General features: G+C 41.3%; 1 protein-coding gene across 1 annotated transcript in view; it reads right to left on the reverse strand.

Moving 5' to 3' along the window:
- ANOS1 (anosmin 1) overlaps positions 1–14763 on the reverse strand; it is a 186976-nt gene that overhangs the window by 75600 nt on the left and 96613 nt on the right. Inside the window, exon 3 of the mRNA XM_045472809.1 lies at positions 380–442. Coding sequence (XP_045328765.1) covers positions 380–442 — 63 coding nt within the window. The remainder of the gene's footprint in view (positions 1–379; positions 443–14763) is intronic.

Consider the following 14763-nt stretch of genomic DNA (forward strand, 5'->3'; position numbering starts at 1 on the left):
GCTTCCATTCTGTCTCTGTCTCTCTCAAAAATAAACATTTGAAAAAAAAATTCTTTTAAAAAGGTTCTAGTCTCGAAGTACATGTAGTAAAAGCTATTCTTGTGTGTCTGATTAACCAATAATGGAAGCAGGGGGTCGCTAGGTTTTAAGAAATCTCAGTAATGTTTTTCTTTTTTACGTGAACACACACACACACGGAAACACACACACACAGACACACGCACACGGAAACACACACAGAAACACACACACACATCGCCGAAGTAAACTGATCTCCCCGACCTGCAGAAGAACGCGGGTGCCCTTCCATACCAGTGATCCCCGCGGAGATTTACACCGCGTGCTACGGTTCCCCTGATGGACACGGGCACGGTCTTACCTCGCAGAGGCTGTGGCACTGCTCCTTCTGTAGGTCCCAGGTGTCCTTGCACGGCTCCAGACACTGGGAGAGAGCAACAAGAAGAGTCAATAAACAAACGGACAGGAACAAGGCCAAAGGAAGAAACCCCGTGTGCCTCACTTTTCCATGTCGTCTGCTTTGTTTAGCAAAGCCAGCTCCTCAGTGGATCGCATCAACGTTGTATGAGCAGGGCCATCCCTACAGAACAGGAACCAACACAACCGGAGAAGAGTTGCCCCGTCTGCAGGTGCCATGTCGGGAAAGTAGTGGTGCCCACCACCAGGCAGAACACTATTTAGATGACAAGTATTTGTATTCAGTAAGAAAGGTTCTCTAGGGGCTCCTGTCTGGCTTGGTCAGTGGGGCGCACAGCTCTTGATCTCGGGGCTGTGAGTCTGAGTCCCACGTTGGATGGAGACACCCCTTAAAAACGAAGTCTTTAAAAAAAAAAGGACAGAAGAAATGTTTTCTACAGGTTGTTGTCACAGATGAATTTTGTTTTTTCATAAACTCTACCATGGACTTGTTTTCAACCGGCAACATGGGCCTGTTTTCTCTATTTCTTTTTTTAAATTTTTTTTTAATGTTTATTTATTTTTTAGACAGAGAGAGACAGAGCATGAACAGGGGAGGGGCAGAGAGAGAGGGAGACACAGAATCCGAAACAGGCTCCAGGCTCTGAGCAGTCAGCACAGAGCCCGACGCGGGGCTCGAACTCACGGACTGGGAGATCATGACCTGAGCCGAAGTCGGACGCTTAACCGACCGAGCCACCCAGGCGCCCCTTTTTTCTCTATTTCTGTATATTCTCCCGCAGGTGACTGGGTGAAGTTTCAGTGTGTTAAATATATGTAATAGGTACTTGTTAACTAATGCCTTCAGCTCAATGGGTCTACCAGTATGAACACGTATCCAATTACTCTGCCAAAATGCATCGAATACACTGTAACATAAAGACTTATCAAATAAATATAAAGAATATATAAATTCAACCTAAAAATATTAAAAAACTATTCAGAATACAGAATAAAGCCTGAATATATGTATAAAATCTGTCACCATATATATATATATTTAAACACATCAGAGGTGATGGCTAGGCTCCACTGTTCAATAACAGCCATCATAATAAATATTAATAATAATAATGTACAGCACGTATAATAGTATATATTAAATATGAAATGTATACATATTTATATAAGTAACAATAAAGATTATGGGATAAAGTATATATACATGTATAATATAGTTTACTACTATACATAACACTAGTATAATATATAAGTTATAGTACTATATATATTACATGTATACTACATACTTTATATATACTATACCATGGATCTATGTATCTATACACACACGCACACACACACACACACACATTGATGTATACTGCAGCACTATATATACACTACATATATTACATAAAATACAGTACTATAAATAATATATAATACTATATACACTGTATATAACATATAGTAATACATAAGAGATAACACCCAGTCCTCATGGTTGAAATTAAAATGTTACATTAATACAGTGGAGATTTGATTCTCAACTTTATGTTTTAAAGCAAGTTTTAATTAAACAGCCTAGGTGGCTTAGTTAGTTGAGTGTCTGACTCTTGATTTCGGCTCAGGTCACGATGTCAGGGGCTAGAGATTAAGCCCTGCAGTGGGCTCTGTGCTGGGCATTGCGCCTGCTTGGGATTCTCTGTCTCTCCCTGTCCCTCTGCCCTTCCACTGGCTCACACGTTCCCACGTGTTCTCTAACTGTCAAAAAAATTAACAGTTATGTAGCTAAATGTCAGTCATCTAAATACCCAGGCACCCATAAGGTCCTTATTATTTTATCTATGATCGTTATTTCATTATTGACAAAGTTTTCAATTGAGGTCAAAATTCTCAGTTAAATTCCAGATATGCATACTCTAGAACTCAGGATACATACTGAAAGTGTTTTTTCACTGTCCTTGGTAGTCACCTCCCCCTCTGTTTTTAAAATAAAGATCTAGTTTGGCGGCACCTGGGTGGTTCAGTCCAATAAGCGTCCGCCTCTTGATTTAGGCGCAGGTCATGATCTCAGGGTTCATGAGTTTGAGCCCCACATCGAGCTCGGTGCTGACCACACACAGCCTCCACAGATCCTCCTCCCCATCTCTCCCTGCCCCTCACCCACTTGCTCTCTGTCACTCTCTATCAAAAATAAACACTTATAAATAAATAAATAAATAAATAAATAAATAAATAAATAAATAAACAAATAAATAAATAAAGTTAGACCGTAAGACTCTATGGTGACACTTAATTTTCAGGTATCCATTGTCTTTTTCTTTTCATCAAAAAATATATATACATATGAAAACAAAGTGCTGTCCATGTGTCAACTATCAGTCTGTCATGATAAAAGTGCTCAAACTGTCATCACTGGCTGATAACATGAACTTCATCTTGTAGTTTATCAGAAATGCAACTTCACAGCCTCTGCCCCTAGGCTTAGAGTCAGAATGTCTGGGATGGGGACCCAGAAATCCCTTGTAACAAATTCTCCCGGGAAATTCTGAAGTTTACTAAACTTTAAAAAGAACTGCCTTATTGTGGTACACCTTTCTCAAGAGATACCTGTATCAAATCAGCACATTGTGGGGCGCCTGGGTGGCTCAGTTGGTTGAGCGTCCGACTTCGGCCCAGGTCATGATCTCGCAGTTTGTGAGTTCGAGCCCCGCATTGGGCTCTGTGCTGACAGCTCAGAGCCTGGAGCCTACTTCAAATTCTATGTCTCCCCCTCTCTCTACCCCTCCCCTGCTCACGCTCTGTGTCTCTCTGTCACTCAATAATAAATAAACATTAAAAAAAGTTAAAAAGAAATCAGCACATTGTACAACTTAAACTTCTACAACACTGTGAATCAAATCTCAATAAAGCTAGGGGAGCAAAAAGAACGGCTACAGGATTCGATGGAAAAAAAGAGTTCACAATGTCTCTTGTTTTATTTTTTAAGAAAAACCTATTTCTTGTAAGAATATTTTATATTCTTTAGTGTTGCATAGGAACAATTCATTTTTCAGTTATCTCAATCTGAATTTTTTTTACTTTATTTTTTTTAACGTGTATTTATTATTAAGAGACAGAGAGACACAGAGCGTGAGCAGGGGAGGGGTAGAGAGAGGGGGAGACACAGAATGGGAAGCAGGCTCCAGGCTCTGAGCTGTCAGCACAGAGCCCAACATGGGGCTCGAACTCACAAACTGTGAGATCATGACCTGGGCTGAAGTTGGTCGCTTAAGCAACTGAGCCACCCAGGCGCCCCTAATTTTTTATTTACTTTAGAGAGACAGACCCTGCAAGCATGGGGGGTGAGGCAGAGACAGAGGGAGACAGAGACAATCCCAAGCAGGCTCCACACACAGAGTCTGACATGAGGCTCCATCCCACGGCCCTGGGATCATGACCTGAACCGAAATCAAGAGTTGGACACTCAATGGACTGCGCCCCACAAACGCCCGTATTTTATTTTTTAAAACTTGAGCTCTTTCATGATACTTCTCTAAGACCTGCACGAATTTGTCCCCAGTTCACTGGTGTTCACCCCTCCCAAGCATATTAAAGCAAATGACAGGTTTTGCCAATATAACAGTTCTAAAAGAACACCGGTTTCTAACAGCAATGAAATTGTTTAAAAACTTGTCTACCCAACATATTTTACGAGTTCCTTAAAGAGTCAGTCTTGTTTCCTGAAGGTAAGTCCACTTCCTTATCCTCAGAGCTCTCTGTATGTTTTTAGGCATTGATTCCTAGCCACAAAGTTTAGTAGTCATTTACTAAGTATATCTAGACCTAATTCCTTCTCAAGACCATTTGGGGATAATAAATGGCACTCTTGAGGATACCTTGAGATTTTGTTCAGTTGAAGACATGCCCCATCATGTTTGAGGACCACTCCATAAAGTCTAGGGATTTTTCAGAAAGACAAGTTCAGCTATACTTACAAATGAAGTCTTTGTCACTTCATTCAGGAAACATAGAACATCTGTTCCACGTAAAACTGCTCGATGCAATGTGGCTAACCATGTCTCAAAATTATGTCATTCTAGCTTTGGATCATTACCAAACATGTAAATTGTGAAAACACGATACTACATACGTGCTTAGCTGCACTGTCACAACTACAGACATCAGTGCATTAAAAAGTTTCAATCCTTGGGGCGCCTGGGTGGCTCAGGCGGTTGAGTGTCCGACTTCGGCTCAGGTCATGATCTCACAGTTCATGGGTTCAAGCCCCGCGTCGGGCTCTGTGCTGACAGCTGGGAGCCTGGGGTCTGTTTCAGACTCTGTGTCTCCCTCCCTCTCTCTGCCCCCTCCCCCAACTCATACTCTGTCTCTCTCACTCTCAAAAATAAACATTAAAAAAAAGTGTTTTTAAGTTTCAATCCTTTGAGACCTCCACAATTCCACATAATCCAATTCCTGACAGACTGTGGAACAAATACCTTATACGAAAGAAATATCATTTCCAAACACAGGCCTACTTGTGAAATGCTAATGGAAGCAATACATATCGCAGTTGTCTTCTTGTTAATCTGAAATCTATCTGCCAAGTGCAGCATCAGTATGTGCAATTCATTTAAAGTTCTATTTTAATTGCGGGCTTTGCCTCATTTCCAATAACCAGTAGTCATCAGTGTCTAAAGATACATCACGAAATGTTATTAATGCCAACCAACACTTTCTTTTAATAATCCTCTGTGAAAACTATCTGACAAGAAAAGCCTGGATATAGAAATCAGAGTAAATCTTTGCAGGATAGATCTGCCAAAGCTCTATTTCTTTAGAGTGCTCTTAGCCAGGTAGAATGATTGCAATAAAAGCCAGAAAGAGGGAGAACAAAAGCCCAACCATTTCTGGAACACTTCAAACAAGAAAAAGCATCCTGTTTCTCCAGATTAAAAAAAAAAACAAACAAAAAAAAGGTTTGTCAAAGAAGGCAGACTGAAATCTCATTTCCATGAGAAAAAGGTTACTACAAGCAGACGCAGACGATTGCTTTGGAATTTACTACGTATCACAACTATAAGTGCCCTGATCAAATGACAAAGAAACAACAACAACGACTAGTTACTATTTTAGCAAGTGTTTTAAGCTTCCACACCTTAGGATGATCAACTCTATGAAATTATTCCTTCCCACATTACTGCTTCACACAAAGAAAGAAAAACTTCAAAATTCAGAGAAAATTTTTTTTTCAACTTTTTTTTATTTATTTTTTTTGGGACAGAGAGAGACAGAGCATGAACGGGGGAGGGGCAGAGAGAGAGGGAGACACAGAATCGGAAACAGGCTCCAGGCTCTGAGCCATCAGCCCAGAGCCCAACGCGGGGCTTGAACTCACGGACCGCGAGATCATGACCTGGCTGAAGTCAGACGCTCAACCGACTGCGCCACCCAGGCGCCCCGAGAAAATTTTTAAAAAATCAGCTGACTGACAGAGCTAATCACATACATCATCATCTGGAATTTAGACATCAATTATTTTTCACTTCATCTAGAAAGACACAGTTACAATATCACTTCCTTAGGTGATAATTCTGTATTACATTTATATTTTGACATACAGTAATACAAAACCTGTACATACGATATTCTACTAAAATGTATGCACTGAGCACTGAAACCTTGTGACATTTACTACAAGATTCTTCATGTATAGTACCAGCTCAATAAACATCTGTTAAGCAAACTTATTGATGAGTTAAAATGTTTTTTATAAGCAGTTCCTGGAGCTGGGACACTCAAAGATGCCCAGGGACCAAGCAGATAATGAGTGAGAGTGAAGGAGGAATAAGTTACAATTAATGGGAGTACCAAAAAAGAATCGTAAAGTGAAGAGCTCACCCAATGACTAGGACACAGTGCTGTTGTTCACTGCCTTCTAGTTCTCGGCCAGAGCTGCCCAGCATGTGAAACTTCAGAGATGCCAGGATACTTACTCTATGTAAACCTTTACGACTTCTAAATGTATTGCACAGCGCTGTGTAGGTAATTTTATTGCTATTTACTTACAGCATAAAATAGTAGATACATTATTTTAATTGCTCTAAGTAAGTGGTTTTGAAATGGGAGTAATTTTGTCCTTCCAGGGAACTAAGTTTAGTGATATACGTAGATAGTTTTGTTTGTAACAAGTGAGGACAAGTAACAATTGCTTCCAGCAAGCAGAGGCCAGGGATGCTGCTTAAACATCATACAACACACAGGATAGAGGAGGAAAGGTTAACTCAGAACTGTCACCTCTAATTATGCCACAATTCTACATGTTCTGGTCACATCCATCCTTCTAAGACATGGTTTTGATAATGTGAGTTCGCTGACAAAATTAGACAGTAATTATCCAATTAAGCCCCAAATATATAGATTTACATACAGAACATCTGGTCAACCAGCAAATCCTGCCTAACCAACTTCTTCAGCCTCCTATGACTTGCTTTGCCATGAAGCTGGTCTCTTTTCTGTTCCCCAAAAGCAAGACCCCTCAACTTCCACTGAGTTACTATATTTCTTCCTTAAAGAGAGTCTGTTCTGTCTTTGTCCACTCTGACCAACAGCTTTTTCAAACCACCTGCTTTTGACCACTGCTACATACACAGCACACATGGATTCCCCGTCTGCAACTCAAGCATTCCCCAAGACCTCTCACATTTTATTTTTCAGTTTTTCATGGAGGCTATGAGTTGTAGTAAGGTCACACTATCTCCAATTGACTATAAATTCTTCAGGAGGGCTGTGTCTGATGGCCGTGTACAAGCCTTGTTCGCAAGGCATGTGGGACTGAGCACACAAACACCAGAACAGATTCTCAGGAACATCCCGTGCACCACGGAAATGTAGCCAGCGCAGAACGGGGGCCCAGAAAGCCTAGGTGTGAGCCCCATCGCTGCCATGTGTCTAACCTACAGCTGTGGGAAAATCACATATTTGGCCTCCATGCGCTAACGCCACCAGGAGAGTACAGTTGTTCCTATTGTCCGAAATTTTACTGAACGTCAAAGAGCGCCAGAACCCTTTACGGATTTATAAAGCACTTCTGAAATTATTTGTTTAGTGGCACCTCATCACAACAGATCTGTGGAGGTACATACAATGAGGTACCATTATTCGTAGATTTTACAGAGAGGAAACTGCAGTTTAGAGAGGTTGAGTAAAGAAAGGAAGTGACTGTGGTGGAAACTTCCAGAACTGGAAGCCGGACCCCTGCTCTGGCACACTCAAAGGAATGTTACTTCCATTACAGAACATTGTGCTGTTCACGCCACCTGCTACAAATGCTTCACAGGATAATGTATGTGAAAGGGATTTGGAAACTGAAAAGTACTTCACAAATCTGTAAGATTACGGAATTACTATGATCTCGGAAAGGATTCAGCTCCAAAATGCCCTAGGTGTTACAAATTCCAAGGTACTTATGAAATCATAACCAATAAGACTCAGTATTTCATACCACAGACGAAGGGACCCAACTCCCACGAGCCAAAGTAGTAACAGAGAGGGAAGTTATTGCTACTGCTTTGGTGAACCTCCATCTGGACAGGTTAGCACAAATTTCCATACCTTACATTTAACCAAATACTTCCATAAAAAGAAATTATATTAACTTATATACATTACCAGCAAAGGAAGTTATATTACCTAACTAGCAATTACAATAAATTCTGAAGCACAAAAGGTTGGTATAAAATTCAAATTTTCACACATGTCCAATAATCAAGGAACAGAACCCATAATTACATTATATTAAATAAATAGAACCCATGGTTAAAACAAAGCAGCCAGCATTCTGTACAATCCAACCCGGTCAAATTAACATCTGCTAAATCAACAAACAAGGATTAGTGTTTCCTATATGCAATGTATTCATCTAGTCTCCAAGATGAAGGAAAATGTGTCAGCCATTCTGCCCTAAAGCAGTATATAATTTGCATGGAAGAAAAGCATGTAAATAAGTCTAAAGCAATGAAGCATAAAATAACCAAGAGAAGAATGTGCCAGAAGACACTAAAGAAGTGATATGTATTTCCATATGGGAAAATTGGAGAGAATTTCATAGAATTGAGGACTCATGAATTAACTTAGAAGGAAGAGCAGGACTTGAGCGATTTTAGCAGATCTGGGGCATGGATGATAGATGTGGGGGGATATGGTGCAGGAGAGCTAACAGAGGAGAAGGCGTGGCAAAACACAAGGCTAGCAGCATGGCCCTTGGAATTCAGTGAGAAGCCACTAACTCTCCTAGAACAGACAGGTGCGTGCCTCACTTTGTGTTTAAGACAACTTGAGTATTGGTGCAATACAACGACTTATAAAATATATATACTTGGTCCTTCAGATGACCAAAATATATTTGCCAGATATATTTAATCTTCGTCCACAGTTCCTGCAAATGCTTCAAAGCCATAAAGGTGAATGGGTGTCTTGTTATTAATGAAGGTGACTTTAGGAACCCCCACCCCCACCACCACACCAAAGGGCAGGGGCTGATTGACAGGAGGACCAATCACTTGATCAGAAGGTTGGAAGTTTCAGTCCCACCTTTTGACTTCTGGGGAGGGGAGAGGGGCTGGAGACTGAATCAGCTAACACTTAGTTGATCATGGCTATGTAATGGAGCCTTCATAAAAACAAAATAGGACTGGGGCACCTGGCTGGCTCAGTTGGAAGAATACACGAATCTGGATGTTAGGGTCCTAAGTCCAAGCCATGTTTGGTGTCGAGATTACTTAAAATGAATATATAAGTAAATAAACTTAAAACACACACACACACACACACACACACACACACACACACACAAGAGGTCTGTTTTTTTTGGTTTTTTTTAATCCTTTCCAGATACCTTGTTTGGGCAAGCAGAACACTTCCATGTGCCACAGAGCTCGGCCCCAAGCTCCATAAAAACAGAAGCTGCTTTATTGGGGACGCTGTCCTATGTATCTCTTCACCTGCCTGTTGATTCATATCCTGTATCTTTTTGTTTGCTTGTTTTATTTATTTGCTTTGAGAGAGAGAGAGCATGTGCATGGGAGGGGCAGAATGAGAGAGAGAGAGAGAGAGAGAGAGAGAGAGAGAGAGAGAGAGAGAAAGATTGGCTTCGTGCTGTCAGCACAGAGCCTAACTCAGGGCTCTATCTCCCAAACCACAAGATCATGACCTGAGCTGAGATCAAGGGTCTGACACTTAACCGAATGAGCCACCCGGGTGCCCCCCCGTATCATATATTTAATAAACTGGTTAATGCAAGCGCTTCCCTGAGTTCTGTGAGCTGCTCTAGGAAATCAGTCAGCCCCTAAGAGGGAGTCATGAGCATCTCCAATCTATCGCCAGTCTGGATTTGGCATTGGCCAATGAAGCTGGAGGCAAGCTGGCCAGTCTCATAGGATCTGCGGGATCTGATGCCTCCCTGTCATGTCCGAATTGAGTTGAATTAATTCTCAGACATGCTGCTGGTGTCTGGGAATTGCTTGGTGCTGGGGCGGGGGGGAGGGGGGGGCAACCCCTCACATTGGAATTGGGTCCAGGAGCCCTGAAAGAGCTGAAATAGGAGTTGGATTACAGAAGTGAGGTCTTGCAGCAAATGAAAGCAGAGCAGTTTTTGCAATGTCTTCCAAAGCTTCTGTCCACCATTTATAGCATTGATATGGCATCTGGATGGCACAGAACACTGGATACAAGGAAAAGGAGCGTGAACCCATGAAAGGCGATGTAGGGCTGCTCCAGACACACTTACAGGTTTGCCTTGAGATAGGCATGAGGGAGACATGAGAACAGGAAAACACCCCAACACTTCTAACCTCCATCTGAAAGGAAGCCATGGTGTCCATCAGATGGAGGGTGTGGGAGAAACAAACGTAGGGCAGGTGTTTAACAATTGAGGGGTTCACGTGAGGAGTTCAAGGTGTCCAGTGGATGTACAGAAAGGAATGCCCAACAAGCTACTGGAATTGTGGACATGGAGTTTTGGAGAAAGGTTGAAGAAACGATGGGCATTTATAAGTTTCTCTGCTTTTCCTCTTACACCATTCATTCATTCGTTCATTCCTTTCATAAATATTTCCAGAATTCATCTACCACAGTGTCACACTAGGTGATAGGTCTGCTAAATCTATGAACTACACACACGAAAAACTTCCTCCAAGTTCTCTAAGTCTACCAAAGGAAAGGGAAAGGGAAAGGGAAAGGGAAAGGGAAAGGGAAAGGGAAAGGGAAAGGGAAAGGGAAAGGGAAAGGAAGGAAGGAAGGGAGGGAGGGAAGGAAGGAAGAAAAGAAGGAACATGTGTTTGTTTATAAGCAAACGTCCATGCTACACGTGAAAATGGAAATACAGAAAATACGAAGATTAGAGTGTCAAGACTTTGGGGAGTTGGGATATTCAAGAGCTACAATGGCAACACTGAATACTTCAGCAAAAATGTTTTTCTCTCCCCTTTTTCTGTTTGTGAACAGGAGACTGGAACTCAGGGAGATATAAATGTTGGAACATGTTGGTGAAGAGAAGGAAGGGATGGCTGAAGATGGAAGGAAAACAGGAAATAATCAATTGACCAAGGTCCCAGAGAATGTTTCAGGGGCTACAATATGGAAACATAGAATTCTCGAGAGGCAAGGAATCTCTGCTGGTCATGGTCATCTATCCCAACCCTACATCCTCCAGATTCAGAAACTAAAATATCTTTGTAGAGACCATGGCTGGTCAGCAGGATTTCGGTCCACGGCTCTATGATCGGACACGGGTCCTTCAATTCCAACGTTCGGCTTAGAGAATGTAAGAATTTGGATGTAGGGGTACAAGACAGTGTTCAAGGGGTACAAGAATAGCCGTTCCAGTGAGAGTTTTCTAATACAGTGAGAAAGTGATCAGATGAAGGTGTCCTCCATAAGTGCAATTCTGCTGGTTGAGCGTCAGAGGTCTCAGAGGCAAGGGCACAGGAGTGGATCATTCCTGCCAGGTCTGCGGACAAGAGACAGACCATGGATCCTCAGAGTCAGATTAATCTGGAGGAGAATTCCTCATCTACCACATGCTACATGTTTTCTCCCCAATAGAGTTTTATTTTAACCTCTCTGAACCATACGTTTGCGACACAGAAGAGTACAAACATTTTTGCCAAAGAAGATCATGTTGAAATAAATTTTCTAAAGACAATCTTTTAAAATACCTACACAAAATAAGTGCTCGGTGAATCTGGTTCTGTTCCATATCTAAAGGACCAATGAAAAGAATTTTAGTTCTTTCCTGCTTCCCTGATACCTACCTTTTTTCTTTTAATTGAAGAAGAAAATACAATTTCTTTTCATTCCTGTCTCTCAAGCATGTTCCAATAATGGTTTTAAAAGTGCCATTTTTTTTCTTTTTTTTGCCAAAATTCCAACAGCTATGTTTGGGTGGGGTGGTATTATTCTTGTGTGTGGCCAGAAGGTGGGATCAAAAGGAAAAATCTGAGACTAGGGCACTGTGCATTTTGTAGCACATATGGTATGCTTTCATACACATACACACACACACACACACACACACACACACACACACACACACACAATTTCCGTTGGATAATAGGGAAGCAAGTAGTAGTTTATATTTAATTTTTGTCTGCATTGTTGCCTGGAGAGAAGGAGTAAGTTTTGCGTTCCACATACAAATGCACACAAAAGTCCAACTTTTCATTTCAGACAGGTATAGATTCATAGCATATAATAATGCTATCAAGAGAAGTTTCCAAAGACCATTTCTGTTTTCTAAATTAATGGCAGCAGTTTCTCTGGGAAACTGTAGATCTGGTTTTTAGATGAAGTGGGGTTTTTTTTCCAATATGTTTCCTAAAATATGTGCACCCGACTGCCTTTAGAAGCATTCATGGACTCCCTCCAGCTCTAAATTGGTGTAGAAATTGTTACAATCCTGTGTGTCGAAAAGCTCACTGGGTCTTGCCCAAATAATGAAATCTTTTGGCAGACAGCCTCTGGAAGTACAGTTGAACCATCATCAGAGCCTGAACCACAGAGGATTAGCATGCCAACCCGGCACAACAACGTTACGCCTTAGACATCTCATGTCGCAAATCAACTTTCTTTGAAACGATCAAAGGATAATTCCTCTCCCACCATGTCTATCTACAAATCTGGGCTCCCTTTTATCACAACTATCTCTCACAATAAAGGGAACTCTGACATCAGAAGCTTTTTAGATTTCAGTGAAGGTGTTGAGAAACAAACAAACAGAAAACAATGGAAGTGGGAAAATGACATTAACCAAGGTAGAACCAGTGTCTGCTCGTAGCTCTTTCTCACCTAAACTATGTCATTATGCATATCGTTAACTCTCTGGAGGCAGACAGGTCACCGAATCCTGTTTCACTGAAGACCACACATGCTTTCTTACCGTCCAGATCTTCTGCCTCTTCTTCTGCTACGGAATTTTACCACAGCACTGGAGTTTCAAATACTATTTGCATGGCTATTTCTCACATCAAAAAGATACTCATTACAAAGAGAAAGTCACAACTTTACAATGGAAAACACAGGCAGAGACTGCCTTCATGAAGTGACAAAGGTAACGTCTCCAGGAATGGGAGAGGCACAGCATCACCACAGGAAATTTCAATCAAATCCACCATGAGGCTCCTTCTATGAAGCAACAAACCTCTAGTCTTAAAAAAAAACAAACAAACAAACAAAAAACAAACAAACAAAAAAAAACCACTAACATCATGAAAGACCAAGAAAGAGGAATGCTTCCAAACTAAAGGGGACTAAAGATCTGAAACAAGCAAATGCAAAACATAATGGGGGGCCAGATCGTGAATCAGACAAAACAATGCTATGAAGGACATTACTGGCACCACAGGAACATCTAAATGCAGACTATACATGGAATAGCATTACATCCAGGTTAATTTCCCTGAATTTGATAATTCCATAGTAAGACATGCATGCTGAAGCACTGAGGAGTAAAAGTGTCATGATGTCTGCAACGCGTTCTTAAATGGTTGAAAAAAAAGTAACAATTATGAGGGCACACATACATATAATTTTTTTATGTATACATAGAGACTAAGTGATGAGGCAAATATACCACACACACAAAAAGTTAACAACTGGCAAAGCTAGATTGGCATCAGCAACTAAAACCAGGGCCCAAGGGTATCTGGGTGGCTCAGTAGGTTAAGCGTCTAACTCTTGGTTTCGGCTTAGGTCATGCTCTCACGGTTTGTGGGTTCAAGCCCTGCATCGGGCTCTGCACTGACAGCACGAATCCTGCTTGGAATTCTCTCTCTCTCTCTCTCTCTGCCCCTGCCCTGGTCACACTCTCTCTCTCAAATATAAAGAAACATTAAAAAGAAAAAAAAAAAGACAGGGATGGAATCTGGCACACCATCTGTTTTGGTAAAGAAAATTTACTGGAACACAGCCACGCCCATTCACGCACATGCTATCTGTGGCTGCTTCTGTGCTACAATAGTTGACTAGTTGCGACAGAGACCGTATGTCCAAAAAGCCAAAAAAATTTACTCGTCTGTCATAGAAAGTTTGCTGTACCCTGATTTAGATAAAAGGTATGTGAAAATCCTTTGTACGATTCTCATAATTTTTCTGAGTTTTTAATAATCAAGCTAAACACTAGAAGTACATAAAGTATCTTAAAATGACTTGAAATCTCAACATCACAAATTTTCTTCATCTGGCATCATTAAAAAGCTATTATGGACATACATCTACTGCCAAAAGAGGGTGGAACATCATAAAGAGGGCATCGATGGGCTTATTTAAATAAGGAAGAGTGGAGATTTGCAGACAGATGCTTCAGGTCTGGAAGCCAAAACAACCACTCATCTTTCTCCAATATTGACCCCCAGGCAATCAAAATAACTCAAAACCCTATCCCAGCCATTAGTCGGGTCTTAGAGGCCGAATTAAGGAGAGCCATATTGAGCACCCAGAATCTCAAGGTTTCACGCAGTCAGATTTTGCATAGCCTGGAATCCCCAGTCACAGCATCCAGCAGGCTTACAGACCCCATCTCCTGAGTGAAAGCCAGAATTTAATCTGCACAGCATGCTTTTGACACCACAGAGCCCCCAGGTTAAAGAACTTCTCCTTGACATGCTTCAAGTTGAATGGAGATTAGGATTTCCATCACTTCATGCTACATTTAAAAGCTTATGCAAGTCTAGCGTTGATCCTTATCTCCGTATGTATTTTTTCTACACATTTTCTTAACAACACACAATTCCTAAGAAATCATGTAATTGGTAGTGTTGGAGAACCGTGTCAATCGTATTCCCAAGCCGGGTGGCCTCGAGTCCTTTC

Source organism: Leopardus geoffroyi, chromosome X (assembly GCF_018350155.1).
Source record: "Leopardus geoffroyi isolate Oge1 chromosome X, O.geoffroyi_Oge1_pat1.0, whole genome shotgun sequence".
Classification (NCBI taxonomy): Eukaryota; Metazoa; Chordata; class Mammalia; order Carnivora; family Felidae; genus Leopardus; species Leopardus geoffroyi.